The following is a 14519-nucleotide window of genomic DNA, read 5'->3' on the forward strand; positions in this document are numbered from 1 at the left end:
TTTTTTTCTTACTCCTTTAAATGAAAGACATGGAGGGTCTCGTGGACACGAGCGTTGCCAAGATCATCTCGGACAAGAACCTGCCCTTCGTGGCCCGTCAGATGGCCCTGCACGCCAACGTGAGTACCCTGAGCTTCCCGAGACCTCCTGGCTCCCAGCTGGTGTCTTGGGCCATCACCACCTGCCAAGGAAAGAAGCTGGGCTTGCTAAGGCAAAGAATTAAGTTTTCTACTTGACCTTGAAGTCAGAGCTGGCACACGAACAGTCGCAACTCAGAGCTGTGTTTCGGTTGCTGTCAAACTGCACTGAAAATTCTGTTAATTTTGTTGTCATGGTTATGCTGATGTGGCTCCTCTCTTCCCAAATCAGATGGCTTCCCAGGTCCACCACAGCCGCTCAAACCCCACTGACACCTACCCCTCCAAGTGGATCGCGAGGCTGCGGCACATCAAGAGGCTGCGGCACCGGGTGAGCGCGGCCACTCCGGGGCTTTGGAACCTGCTCAGCGCCAGCAAGGCAGGTAAAGTCAGCTGCCGCCTCTCTCCTTTGCCTTCCAGCTCCGGGAGGAAACGCAGTACCAGAGCCCTGGCCTTCCCCTGCAGCTGCACCCCTCTGCCCCCAGCAAGCCCCCTCCCCAGGCGCCCCAGGACCCGCCGCCCACCTACGAGACGGGGCAGCGGAAGCGGCTCATCTCCTCCGTGGACGACTTCACCGAGTTCGTGTAGATCCTGGCACCTGTGTGGACACAGGGTTTGGGAGGCCTGGATGTGCTCCTTGCATGTGGACTTGGCATTGAACCCTGCCAGGTTTGGATGTTCCTGCCTCGGCCTTCCCCGAGGAGGACACACTGTATTCCCAGCAGAGCTCTGAGAGGACCAACCCACCGTGTTTGGTTTTATTTGGTGTATTTCAAGGCTTCTGTCTCTGTTGGGAACTTCCCTGCAGAACCTTCCTTTGGACTCCTTCCACACCAGCTCCTGGGGGAAGCAGACAAAGGATGATATTCTGCAGATCCTTACATGAAGGTGCAGGAATTGTGGGATTTTTGATTACTTCATTGGGAAGGAAATATGAAGTATTGAAAATCCAGTTGCTATTTTTGAGCACCTTGGAATCCCAGCTCCTACCTGGACCTGGAGTCTCTCAGCACTTGGACTCTCCATGCTCCGACTCTTTCTGCTACCAGCTCTGGAAAGAGTTAATTTGGGTTCTCTCCTGCCCAAAATGCTGCTTAAATTCCCAAGAGTTTTTCTGCATTTTGAGAGATTCACAGCAGAAATTATTTTGCCACCAGAAGTAACAGCAAACAGGGAGGTGGAGCAGCAGAATGGCAGAGCTGGGCCAGGAATCCCTGGGGATGAACAGTCTGACCCAGGGGGCTGACTCCAGGTGTTCACCCCAAGGCCAGACCCGACTTCCAGGTCCATCTGCAGAACTTCCACTGGTTGCAGGAATGCTGGGGTATCCCAGCCTTCTCCATGCACCTGTAACCCCTTTGGGAGACTGTTGTCATGTCTTGGGGCATCATCTCTGCCTGAGTTTTGCCTGTTGCACTAACAGTGACAGTCTCTCCTGGGACTCCTCAAAGGTTCAGGCCCTTCCAGCCCAGCTGTGCACAGCTGGAATGGGATTCTGTAGCCCACCTTGAGCTGAGATGGGCACCAGACACTACACTACCCAAATGGGAGACACCACGTAAGCTGGACTATACTGTGAGTACTTTATCTCCTGCTTTGGCCCTGCCTGGGAAGCTGGATTTGGGAATGGCTGACAGCAGTGAGGTGAAGACAAGTGCAATGTGCACGTGGGACTGTGAAGTGCCAGGGGAGGGGACAGAAAGGCCCCCCTGGCCCGTGCAGGGTGTTTGGGAACCAAGTGTCTGTTGTGTTTGAGTGTTTGAGTCGTAAAGGAAATAAAGTATTTGTCTGGTCAGTGGTTCTTGCTGGCCTGGGAAGGTTCCAACTGTTTCCTAATCATGTAAATCCTTCCTCCTCCCCCCTTTCAGCTTCCTGATCTGTGTTGCTCCTGTAACCACCCCCCACCCTCCCAGTGCTGGACACGGGGGATTCCTGGCTGTGTTCCAGCCCCTCTACTGGGATATTCCTTGTGGTTCAGCTTCAGGTAACCTCTGCAGTGGGGAGGGGGCTTTTCTGTGGGCATTGCCCACCACCTGTGAGCCAGGGCAGCTTTGTGTGAGCCCTGGAGCCACACTCTGCCTTGGCCCAGTCTCCTTTAGGTGACATCAGGAGCTGATGTCACTAATGCCAGCCCAGAGCTGCCCTAAGAGGCTGGAGGATTTAAGGAAGCATCTTGTGTTGTGCAGGAGACCTTAATTAACATTCTGGACACAAGAGCATGAGTATGGGGTGGGGAAGCAGCCCTGGCTGGAGCTGCTTTCCCCCCCAATGAGAGGCTGCAGGGACTGAGGCAAAACCACCCAAGCCAGGTTGTAGCAGTCAGTGTTTATTTGACCTTGTCAGTTTTTAAGAAACATCCCCACAGTTACAAAACACCATTTTTGTTTGCAGTGAAATGCTGACCCGACAGGAACCACTGGCATTTTGTTCACAATCACTGTTCTTTAAAAAAAAAGAAAAAAGGCACTTAGAGAAGTCCCTCCCTCTCCCTTGGAACTAATGGATCGGGGTTTGCTTTTCATTTAAGCAGCTTGATCCTGATGCAGCGTTGTGAGATTTATGACAATAAATAAGAAACCATCTCTTGGTGACTACAGACACAGAAATATACATTCAGGGGGATTCACTGGCAAGGGCTGCAAGTCAAGTTTATTGCTGTGAGGGTGTAACTCCTGACTTGAGTCCCTGTGGCTGCAGCTGTGCCTTAGCTGGGACACTGAGGGGACCCTGGGATGCTTGAACAAATAACTGCTGCTCTGAGAACTGTGAGTGCTGGAAGCTGTGGGTGCTGCCCACCACAGAGGGGTTGGGCTCTTCAGGAAACACCTGGGGGGGGGGGGCAGAGCTGCTCTCCATTCTTCCAGGGGAGGACAGAGGGAGGGCAGTTGTCTGATCCCATTTCTGCTCCTCTTTGATTAGAAGACACTTGGTAAGTCACACACATCAAGTCACACACACACATACACACAGGGCAAGCTTAGTAAGGAACAGGCACTTGGGAACAAAACTCCTGATGGATTTGGGGAGTGTCCTTGTTACAGCTTCCCCTTTAGCTTAGGAAGGGCTGCTCCAGGCAGTTGGGGCCCTGCTCACCCCTCTTGCCTCCATCTCTCCTTCCTGCACTTCACCACCGACCTCTTTTAATGAGGATACTCAAGCTGAGAACTAAACTCTGGGTCGTGAACTGAAATTTTTGGCTCTTCAAGAGATTTCCAAGACCTGCTTGGTTCATTTGGTTCATTTCAATCACTAAACATTCCCCCAGGGCCCTCGGGGTGGCTGGATCCTGGATCTACACCCACGTGGCTGTGCCAGAGCAGTTGTGAGTGGAGCAAGGAGCTTAGGAGCTGGATGTGACTCCAGCCCTGTGCCATGATCAGCTGCAGGGACACATTCCAGGTCCCTGGGACACCTCACCACTGCTCCTGTTACTGCCTTGGGGATTTGGGGACAGGGCTTGCACTGGAATTGTCACCAAATAAGTCACAGACATCTGCCAGAGCAGAGCCTGGTGCTGTGCTGCCTGGGAAGCTAAAGGGACAAAAAAATCCAAGGCCAACAGTTTTACATCTCTGGCTTGAAAACCAGAGTTTTTTTGGAGCACAGAGCACAAAGCTGACCAATGCCTGGCCCCAGCCCTGGGCTCAGCCACTAAGTGCTGGTTCTGCCTGCTCCAGTAATCTCCTGCCCCTGAGCAGGAGGGGCCTCTGACCTTCTCTGTCATCTCCCACCTGCCTTCCTGCCATTACCAACGTGTCCTGGTTACCAGGATTGGATTTCCCCTCTACACTCCACTTTCTGTGCCATCTGCTCTTCCAACACCTCCACACTGACCAACCACCAGCTCACTTTAACTGATCCTCTTTCTCTTCTCCCCCCTCATCCCTCTGCAACCTTTCCACAGCATCTATCCTGCACAGCAGCCGAGTTTTCCAGAGGTAACTTAACCTGTCTAAAGCCAAGAGTACTCACTGTCCTCCTGCAGCCACCCAGATGGGATGTAGCCAAGGAAGCACATGGATCATGGAATGAAATCTTAAAAAGTATCCAGCACAGCTGGGCTGGGAGGCTCAGCAGGTGATGGAGCGATGGAAGTGCCATAGGAGACCCCTCTCTCTGCCTGGAAAGGTCTCCCCTGCCATAGGAAGGTGCTTCCAGGAGCATCAGAGGCACAGTGCAGCTGACCCGAGGCACCTCCCCTGCAGCACTGCCCACCTGAGCTTCCCCTCCACCCTCTGGCCTGTCCAAAGCCTGGAGCAGGTTCTGGAACACACGGAGGAACCCCCTGGGGGCTTCCCCCCTTGCCCCGAGCCAGCCTGGCCGACCCTCAGCCAGGGGAGCACACGCACCACACACACACAGACACCCAATCCTTATATACATGGGACATTCCCAGGAAGAAGCACTTAATACATCCTTTAAATAACTCTGACAATAGTATTCTGTCTCCTATCTACATTTTTCAAACCGGTACCGATGCTATGCAATAATAGCAAACATACAAAATATAACATTTAAAAACCAAACACCCCATATAAATTACTTACAATAGCCATAAGGTGAAATGGGGCTGAGGAGGGGAATGCAGACCCCGGGGGGGGCCCAGGCCCTGCTCTGCACCCCCATGCTGTGAGCTGGGGGTGCCCCGTGGCACAGCCCAGCTGTAGCCCAGCAGCTGTAGCCCAGCACACGGCCAGTCCCAGGGGGCAGGGCTGCAGGGACCCCGAAAAAACCTCCCTCAGGAGCTCCTTTGTGCTGTAGGGAAGGTGCTGCCTGAGCAGGGGCTGCACTCGCCTCCTGCCCATTTCAGTTTATGATTTAAACAAACAAAATACTGCTTTTGTGATATATTATCCCGTTCTTAGCTCGCACGTGTCACTGTAGCCGAGGAAAGCCTTGTTTAAAGTGCTGGGCAGTACATAGGAACAAGTAAACCAAAAAATACATATACTTAGGGCAATACATTCCTTGGTTAGAGAAGCCAAGCAGCCAGCAGTGCCCGGGGCCACGGCGGGGGGACAGGGACGGGTGGGGACCACGGTGACACCAGCACCTTGGGAACCCCAAATTGGAGGAGGCTGGAGCAGCCCCGGGGTCTCAAAGCCCTCGGGCTGAGCTGCTGCTCCCTGTCCCCCCCAGCCTGGCCAGGCTCGCTGGAGCTTGCAATGTCCTTTGTTTTAAATATTGGATTTCTTTAAATACAAATAATAGTACCAATTTCTGGAGGATAAAAGTAGCCAATACTGGAAATTAACTGATCTGGGCGTAGATAGCATTTATCTATAATCTATTTACGCTTAAAAAACAAGGTGGGTTAAATACCTTCTCGAAAGCTGTCGCTTTCCTCCACAGTGCGTCTGGTCGACAAAAATCCAAGACTTGGTTCAAACCTTCGAGGCCTGGGGCTCTCCTGTCCTTTCCCATCCGGCCAGCCAGCAGGGAAGGGGCTGAGCTTTGCCCCCCTCACCCAATGCCCACCCCCGTCACCACCCGCAGCTGGGGCCACTTAACACCCACCCCAGTCCCCTCTCCAACGGGATCTCCTGCACCTGCCCGGCCCCAGGGAAAGGCTCGGCCTTCTCCCCGCTCTGTAACTGGAATGCCCCGGGGGGCCGGGAAGGCTGGTGGCCGTGCCAGCGGCGTGGGGGAGCGCCCCGTGTGCCCCGGCCGGCCCAGCCGCGGGGCAGCTCCTGAGGCTGCAGGGCGGGCACAGCCCCCCTTGGCGAACCCTCCCTGTGCCCTGCCAGGGCATCGCTCCCGCACCCATAACCCCCCACGGTTACTTGACCGTGGGGTGCACCCTGTTCTTGGCACGGAGGGGCCGCTTCTTCCTCACGGCCGGCGCGGCCACAGCAAGGGTTTGCCCGGGGCCACCGCGCTGACGCCCCGGTCGCCCGCAGGAGCCGGCTGGGCACCGAGCCCCGGCCGCCCGGCACGGCCCGGCACCGCGCGGGGACCGCGGGGGCTGCACGTCCGTGTCCGACACCTCGGGGGAGGGTCCCCCCGCACAGCCCCTGCCCAGCCCCCTCGGGCCGCGGAGCCTCCTCCGGGAGCGGCGGCCCCGGGAGCCCTCCAGGAGCAGCTCGATGCGGGACACGTCCTCCGTCACCTGGTTGACGCGGTCGAACTGGGCCAGCAGCATCTCGAAGAGGGAAAGGAGGCGCTGGATTCGGCGTCCACTTCCAGGCTGTCCCGGGTGCTCAGCACGAGGCTCAGCCGTCCAGCTGGCTGGAGGACGTGGAGGCCCTGGAGCTGTCGGAGGCAGCGCTGGGAGTGGGGCCTCGGAAGGACTTGGAGTCACTGGAGTCGCGGGAGGGCAGCGGCTCCATCCCTTCGAACCTCACCTTGTGCCGGAACTGGAGGGAACAGGGGAGCAGGGGCAGGGTTAGTTCAGAGCTCTCAGTGGGAACACTCCAAACACCTTGGGGCTGCTCCCAGCTATCCTTGTGTGACAAACCGTGGACCTTGTGGAGATCCCAGTTAAAACCACATGGAACTGTGGGGCTGAGGACTGGCAGCCGATGTCCCTGCAGTGCCCCATCACTAACCCAGCCCCGGGGCCCTCGGGCAGCGACTGCTCCAGCCTCGCCTGCCAGAGGAACCTGGCTGTGAGCAGCAGTGAGACGTAGCAGAGGCAAAGGAGGCTAAGGATGGTGGACATTGCTCTTTGCCACCTGGCCCCTTCTCCATGGAGCCCTCAGGCTGCTCTCACCTCCTTGGCTTTGCTGAAGCCCATCCACATCTTGAGCCTGCGCACGAACAGCTCCACCATCTCGTAGTCCTGGGGCTCGAAGGCAGGTCGGTACAGCTCGAAGTGCACTCGCGGTAGCTGTGGATCAGCACCACCGTGAGCAGCCTCAGCACGATCCACACCTCCAGGACGATGTAGCTGGTGCAGAACAGGCAGCAGAGGCCCCCTCGGGCAGGCAGGGCCGGAGGCTCCCGCTGCCCCAGCAGGGCCAGCAGCAGGAGGCTGCTGCCCACGCTGCGGAACGACTCGGTGGAGGAGGAGAAGAGCTGCAAAGGGGACATCGGAGATGTGATGAGAAGGGATCACTGGCAAAGTGTTCCCCTAAGCCAAGATATCCCCTCTTACATGGGCCCTGAGGGGTGGCCTGTGAATCAGCTGTGACAGGGACAGCCCTGGCCAAAGCTGCCTGTGGCAGGGTGGGCACGGAGCACCCAGGGGACCCGTGGGCTTTGCTCATGTCGTGTCATAGTGAGGGATGAGAGACAACAGGACCAGAACCAGCCCCCCTGTGAGGGAACGGGACAGGGATTGTTACCAGGAAGCCGAGCTGGGCGTAGGCCAGGAGGAGGAGGGTGAAGGCCACCCCTGCAGACATGAGCTCCTTGGCCGACTTCTGGAAGGTCTTCCCAAACACTGCCACTGCCTGACGAAGCGCAGCTGCTGGGCAGCCTGGGGAGCAGAGGGGTGTTACAGCACGGACCCCTCCAGCACGGGGAGGGTCTCTCACACACGTCCGAGAAATGCAAACCCTGGCAGAGCACAGACCATCCCAGGCCACAGGTTCCCTGCAGACAAACTCATCCCATCAGCCATACTTGGCTGGATCTGCCAAGGGAATTGGGGGCCCAGAGGCTGTAGAGACCCAAAGTGCTACAGCAGAGACACACGTGGCCTCGCTGCCACCCCTCTGCCCTGCAGCAGGGTCTGATGTGGCAGCAGCATCCAACCATGCCTGATCAGACCTCATCCTGCATGTTTTCCTTCAGAGCCCTTTGCTGGCCCTGCCAGGGACCACACAGAGATGACAGGCTGGCACGGGAGGACCGAAGCACCCAATGCCCATGTGCTGCTCCCCCCCAAGCTCCCATACCTGCACAGTCAGGAGGAAGAGCGGGGCGGCCAGGCTGCTGAACGGAGCTGAGAAAGGCCACCTGGTAGAAGTTGGTGAAGCCCCTGCGGTTGTTGAGGTACTTGAGCCACTGCTGGTCACGAGGGTGGCCTGGCTGAGGTGAACCACCACAGTGCTCGTGGTGAGCAGGATGAAGAGCCACTGGCCGTAGTTGCCACTGGGTGAATAGGCTCTGCCTTCCTTCTTGATGGACAGTGACTCCGACACACGAAGTAAACCACAAACATCATGAGGAAGACCTGGGGGAGGGATGAGAGGTCACCAGGGAAGGAGGAACAGAGAGGTCACCAGGAGAGCAGGAATAGAGAGGCATGGGACAAGAGGATTCAGCAGGGGAGCTTGAGTGCACAGTGACCAGCCCGGGTGAGGGTCCTCAGAGCCACCCCTGCAGTGACCCCAAGGGCAGAGGGGTGCAGGGGAGGTACCACACTGACCATCATGAGAGCTGCAGGGTGACCCCCCCGCAGCAGCGGGAAGGGTCTGATGGTGAGCGGCGCGATGGCCTGGCCAGATCCCGGAATTCCAGGCGCAGGGTGATGGCCACGTGCAGGTCCCGCTTGGTTGTACTGCAGCAGCTCCACAAAACACTGCCGGCTCCTGTGGGGTTAGAGCAGTCTCAGGGACTGGGACAACACCAGCTCCAGGGCCACTGCTGGGTGGGATCATTGATCCTGTTCCCTGTGACACCCCATCAGAATCCCTGAAAACCCTGGCTGCAGCAGGACACCGTCCTCTGTCCCTGCCACACTCACATGTTGTCGATCCACGTGTGCTGCTGCAGGAAGTCCAGCTGGCCCGGCTCTCCTCCATGAAGGGCCCAGCTCCTGCACGTACCCGCTGCTGTCGTAGAAGGAGATGTAACCCCAGTACCAGATCCTGCAGAGGAAGAGGAGCCACGGTGTGAGGCTGAAGGGCACTGGCTGCTCTCCTTCGTGGCAGGCCAGAGCACGTGTGCAGATGCAGATCCTGCCCCTCGAGAGCTGCCTCAGCATTTATTTCCCAAGACAATCATAGTAGTGCATTGATCCACCCCAGTGTTCCAACCTCAGGACAGCCCCAGGCCCTGTGGTGGCCCAGAAGATGCCTCCAGGGTCCAACTAGAGCAGAAACCAACAGTGATTTATGTCCAGTGTGCAGACAACCTCTCATCACCCCCTGACAGACATCGAGTGCTGCTCTGTGGGTGCTGGGTTACCCCCCTGTCTCTACCCTGGAAGGTGGAGAGTTGAACTCTCTGCCTCTGGGCCCCCCGAGCAGCCAACACTGTGCGGTTCACAGTTCGGGGTGACATTCACATCCCCAGGGAAGCTGGGTGCCCCCCACCACTCCTCCCACGCCAGTGTGGCTGTGCCCATGGGAAGCCTCTTGGCATTTGTGTCTGTTTGCCCTTTGCCAGGCTCAGGGGCTGGAGTTGGCCTCGCTGAGGAAGGGCTGGGAACCACCCAGGGCACAAAACCCACAGTAAAGACCTTGTAAAGGTCTGCAAGGACCAGCTGCCCCATCTCTGCAGGACAGGGGATGGAGCAGGGGTGGGAGCAGGCTGGGCAGCCCCTTACCCTGCCATGTCCGGTGGGGATGGGCCACGCCCGCCGTCACATTCCCCGCTGCCCTCTCCGAGCCTGTGCCATAGTCACGGTGGCAAAGCTGTGCTGGTCAGTGCAGCTTCTCTGGGCCCTGCCCACGCCAGGCAGGATGTCCTGGCATGGCACTCGGCTGGAATGTAGACCACACTGTCACCCCCAGGCAGTCCACAGCCAGTGCTGGGTACAGCTGAGCTCACACCCCCAGTACTCGCCTCCTCCCCAAACCCTCCACCTCCACCTCAGCCACCCTCCAGACATCAACCCACCTTTCTCTCATGATTTCACCAGGGTGAGGGGAAAGGCATGCAGAATTAGGGATTAAGAAAAGAAGGGATCTAATAAGGAAATGTTAGGAGTCATGATATATCCACACCGCCATCTCAGAGTGGATTTGCTGGGTACAAGTGGAAACACGGCATCCCAATCAGCCTTGGGGTAACTATGACCACCACTCTGCTCCTGGAATACACCACTGGCTTTAAACTAACTGGGTTAATGGGATACTGGGGAGAAATTCTTCCCTGTGAGGATGGAGGCCCTGGCACAGGTTTCCCAGTAGAAGCTGTGGCTGCCCCATCCTGGAAGTGTCCAGGCCAGTTGGCGACTGTTCTGTGGCTTGGATTAGACCTCCTGGCTGTGTGTGTTACCCTTTGGCGTGTTCGCGATCCCAACCCAAACCATTCCAGTATTCCATGACCATCTGCCCCTTCATCTCTGGAGCAGAACCGGGACTCACTGAAGCCACAACTACAAACCAAAACTCGCTGTGTAACCTCTGCTGCCTTCCTCAGCCCCAGCTGCACCCATACCTGCCCATTTGGTCCTCCAGGACTGTCCCCAGCCCGCTGTGGGAGCAGAGCTCCCTGCCCACGTACCCTGCTGCGCGGAGCTGGCGCTCAGCCGGCCGGTGCCCAGCGTGTGCGTGCTCTCCTGCTCCCGCCCTTGTTGTGCAGCTCCCCGACACCCGTGTCTCGACCGCTTGCTCGAGGGGACACGGTGTGTGAGGGAGCAGAGTCCCATGTCAGCTCGCCAGGTCAGCTCTGCAGTCCCACCCATCCTGGGGGGGTCACCTGGATGAGGCACTGAGCCAAGCTGGCTGCTCTCCTCCCAGCCAGCAGGCACATTCCCACCCATTCCAGGGGCTGGGATGAGTCAGAAAAGGGATTATTTGACAGACCTAAAAGTGACTGAATCCACTTGGCACCTGGATGAGGATCAGAGCAGGGGGTATGTGGCAGCAGTGGGAAGACAGCTACTTAGGACCAGATTATCCCCCTTTACACCACTTTCACCCCAAAAACTCTACCAAACTCACTGGAATAACTCCTGCCACACTGTGGTGAAATCAAAGCTCCAGTGACTTTGGCTCAGCCAAGCCACGCTGATGTGCACAGAACCAAGGGCTCTGGAGGAGACACCCTCAACCCCAGGCAGTGTTCCAGGGTCAGGCTGGACTTGTGGAATTCCCAGTGGTGTGAAAACTCAGCTGGGAAAATTTCACCCAGTTAAACCAAAAGTGCAGAGGAAGGAAGGGCAGGACTCCACGAGGTGTCATTTCTGGTTCATGACCCTGTTTCATGTTAAACCTTACTGTTGTAAATTTTGGACATAGAGAAACTTGCGTCCTTTAGAACAGCTCCAGTAAGTTCAATGTCAGTAACTCACACAGCCCCTTCCCACAGAGAAATTAAACCTCTCCACCTCCAGAGACCCCTCTGTTCTCCAAGAGAGAAGAAACCAAAGGCACAAAGGGGACCTGCTCACTGCCAAGCCAGGCTCGTGTGCGAGTCCCAGCTCCACACCAGTGCTCCCAGTGCAGTCGGGAACCTTTTATGGGAGAGACTGGTGGAGCACGACCCCACATCCAGCTTCCCTGACACACCAGCACTCATCCCCCATCCCAGGGCCTGGGCATACCTCTTGATGAGGAGAATTCACTGCTGCCCAGCTGCTGCTTGATGGAGCTCTGCAGGAGGAAGGCCCGGCTGGTGCGGGACGTGTCCCCGTAGTTGGGAGCAGGATCACCAGCAAGAACATCATGTAGATGAGGAAATTCTGGGAAAAAGAGAGTAGAAAGGGATTGCATGGAGGAGCTGGATCCCAATCCTGCAGCAGAGCAGTGCCTTCCACTGCTGTGCAGCAGGATCAGGACTCTGAGCAGGCTGTTCTCTTTTTTTTCATATGGGGAGCAGTTTAAAATGAAACCCAGATCACAGGCTCATAACAAGATTCTTTGTTGAAAGAGCTCCTATGTGCTGTCAGTTCAGCTTAGCCAATGGTTATGGGGAGTTCCATCTTTAAAGGGGAATCACTCAGTTAAAAATAACCTGATTCCATCAAAGCAGCTGTGTATTCCCAGCACAAGTGGAGGATCAGTACTGAATGAACTACAAAGGCTGAATTTTCTGCTCCCAGACAAGAAGTTGCATTTCAAAAGACTCAACTAATGGATTTTCCCATGCAAGTTGGTGTCTGCTCCACACTCAAACCTTGCCCTAACCTCAAACACCCGAGTTATGGAGCCAAACACCAGCTGCTCCAAATCAACCCCCTCATGGTTCTGCTTTCCAGCCCCCTCAGAGCTCCAAAGAGAAGATGAAATCACTGCCAGACTTTTACAGATGGGGAAACTGAGGCAGAAGCTGAAAACATGTACCCACTAGCTGAGGGGATCCCAGCTGGACTGGGAGGACCCACGCCAGGATGTATCTCAGCCCTCTGCCCTGGGCACCAGGCAGCAGGAGATGTCCCACCTTCAGCATCCTGTGCAGCAGTTTGACCTTCCTGGCCTCCTCCTTGGCCTGGAAGAGGGCGAAGCCCTGCGGGGCCGCACTTTGCTGATCTTCTCCGACACGTGTTCCACGCAGGGCTGCTCCACCAGCGTGTCGTCCCCTCGGGGTGCAGGCGCTTGGCAACCAGGGAGAAATACAGGGCTTCCAGCAGCACCTGGGGGGCAGGGAGAGTCACAGAATCAGCTGGGTTGGAAGGGACCTCCGAGATCATCAAGTCCAACCCTGGATCCACTACCGCTGCAGCTCCAGACCATGGCACTGATGCCACATCCAGTCTCTTCTTAAAAACCTCCAGGGACAGAGAATCCACCACTTCCCTGGGCAGCCCATTCCAATGGCTGATTACTCGCTCTGTAAAGAAATTCTTTCTAATATCTAACCTAAACTTCCCCTGGCACAACTTGAGACCCATGCCCTCTTGTCTTGCTGATAGTTGCCTGGGAAAAGAGACCAACCCCCACCTGGCTACAACCTCCTTTCAGGTAGTTGTAGAGAGTTGTAGAGTCCTGAGCCTGCAGAGAGCTGTGTCACCTGGACATTCCAGCAGCAGCTCCTGAGGGCCCTCGAGCACAGCCGGCACAGCACAGCTCCTCCCTGCCACCAGTCCTGCCACCAGCCCTGCCTCCCCATCCTTCATCCACATCCTTCCCTTTCTGAGGGACACAGAGACCATTCAGTTAACATCAGGTCCAGCCTGACTCAATTTCTTCATGGAAAAGGCTGTCCAGCCCTGGCACAGGCTGCCCAGGGCAGTGGTGGACTCATCATCCCTGGAAATGCTCAAAAACCGTGTGGGGGTGGCACTTGAGGACATGGGTCAGTGGTGAACATGGTGGTTGGCTGATGGTTGGACTCGACAACCTTAAGGGCTTTTCCAACCCCCCCCATTCAGTGATTCTGTGATCAGTAGCTGGACAAGACATGAATTACAGCTGACACACACACACAAGTACAGGTGTGCCATGGTATCCTCACCTTCAGGGGCTCCCAGACCAGGAAGGATGCCAGAAAGCTGAATATCCCTGAGATGAGCCACATGAGGGCCACGCTGGAGGAAAAGCCCACCCCGATCCACACGGAGACCCCCGTGGAGGTGGCGAAGAGCAGGAGGCTGATGCCATGAGCCAGGTAGGAGCACCAGGGTGGGAGCAAGCGCTTCCTGAACGTTTGGTCTGCAACTGGGAGGAGGAGGGAAAGCAAATGTGAACATTCCTGCCAAAGGGTCCCAGTGGGCACAGGAAGGGCTGAGCTCATCACCCATCCTGGGTGAGTTTGGAGGGATTATCCCAAACATTTCCCACTAAACAGCACATGAAGAGATCCAAGCTCCAGAAGAAGTTGGTAGGAAACAGCAGATATAACCCAAGCAGGGAGCTGCCTTCCCTAAGACTCCTTTTCTATTTCCATTCTGCTCCCCCAAGTGCTGCTGTGTGGGATGGCCCCTGTCCCTGCACCCCCCCACCCTGCCCTGATGGGCACAGCCCTGGTACCTGTCCATGTGGACTTGGCTGATCTGCTCACTTCCCTGGGAGGAGCTGCCATGCTCTGCCCTTTGTCGTTCAGCTTCTGCATCATGACAGTCTCCACCTTCTCCCCAAACACACTGGACCTGCCGAGGCAAAGGGTGACAGCTGTGTCACTGCTGGCACTGAGAGGGCAAAGGGGTGACAGCTGTGTCACTGCTGGCACTGAGAGGGCAAAGGGGTGACAGCTGTGTCACTGCTGGCACTGAGAGCAAAGGTGAGCTGTGTCACTGCTGGCACTGAGAGGGGCTGAACTCCAGTGTCAGCACCAGTGACCAGTCCTGGGACAGACACACACACAAGGGACACAGACACTGCTCTGCATCTCATGGGCAAGGGCTGAAAGTCTTTTCCCTCCTTTGATCTGCCACTCTGCAGTGGCTACCACTGGTGGGCTGCCAGCCTGGCTGGGTGGTGGTCAGGGTGCCCAGCAGGGTGCTCTGGGCATGTTATAACAAAGATTCAACTCCTTCTCCCTTCCTTCAGTGCCATGAAGTGAACCCGAATCCCAGCACTTTGCCAGCAGCCCAGAAGTGCTGGAGGCACAGTTGAGGCTTTAAGGGATATTCCAGGTGGCTCCTGGAAGGATAGCCATGCCCTCCTG

At 56.6% G+C, this 14519-nt stretch overlaps 2 protein-coding genes across 2 annotated transcripts in view; one reads left to right on the top strand and one right to left on the bottom strand.

Annotated features, from left to right (window-relative positions):
- Positions 1-1959, top strand: part of TSC2 (TSC complex subunit 2) — a 31850-nt gene extending 29891 nt beyond the window's left edge. Inside the window, 3 exon segments of the mRNA XM_032703463.1 lie at positions 28-119; positions 370-468; positions 558-1959. Of these exon segments, the coding sequence (XP_032559354.1) occupies positions 28-119; positions 370-468; positions 558-725 (359 nt within the window). The 3' untranslated portion in view covers positions 726-1959.
- Positions 1960-2444: 485 nt separating this feature from the next.
- The window catches only part of PKD1 (polycystin 1, transient receptor potential channel interacting), an 83865-nt gene continuing 71790 nt past the window's right edge, over positions 2445-14519 (bottom strand). The window contains 27 exon segments of the mRNA XM_032704337.1: positions 2445-6308; positions 6311-6352; positions 6355-6493; positions 6850-6956; positions 6959-7154; positions 7424-7524; positions 7527-7557; positions 7979-8021; positions 8023-8098; positions 8101-8226; positions 8229-8256; positions 8443-8534; positions 8537-8571; positions 8573-8614; positions 8770-8814; positions 8816-8893; positions 9574-9595; positions 9598-9651; positions 9654-9730; positions 10410-10578; positions 11518-11613; positions 11616-11655; positions 12354-12427; positions 12430-12492; positions 12495-12546; positions 13368-13570; positions 13883-14001. Of these exon segments, the coding sequence (XP_032560228.1) occupies positions 5917-6308; positions 6311-6352; positions 6355-6493; positions 6850-6956; positions 6959-7154; positions 7424-7524; positions 7527-7557; positions 7979-8021; positions 8023-8098; positions 8101-8226; positions 8229-8256; positions 8443-8534; positions 8537-8571; positions 8573-8614; positions 8770-8814; positions 8816-8893; positions 9574-9595; positions 9598-9651; positions 9654-9730; positions 10410-10578; positions 11518-11613; positions 11616-11655; positions 12354-12427; positions 12430-12492; positions 12495-12546; positions 13368-13570; positions 13883-14001 (2542 nt within the window). The 3' untranslated portion in view covers positions 2445-5916.

This window comes from Chiroxiphia lanceolata, chromosome 16 (assembly GCF_009829145.1).
Source record: "Chiroxiphia lanceolata isolate bChiLan1 chromosome 16, bChiLan1.pri, whole genome shotgun sequence".
In the NCBI taxonomy this organism is placed as follows: domain Eukaryota; kingdom Metazoa; phylum Chordata; class Aves; order Passeriformes; family Pipridae; genus Chiroxiphia; species Chiroxiphia lanceolata.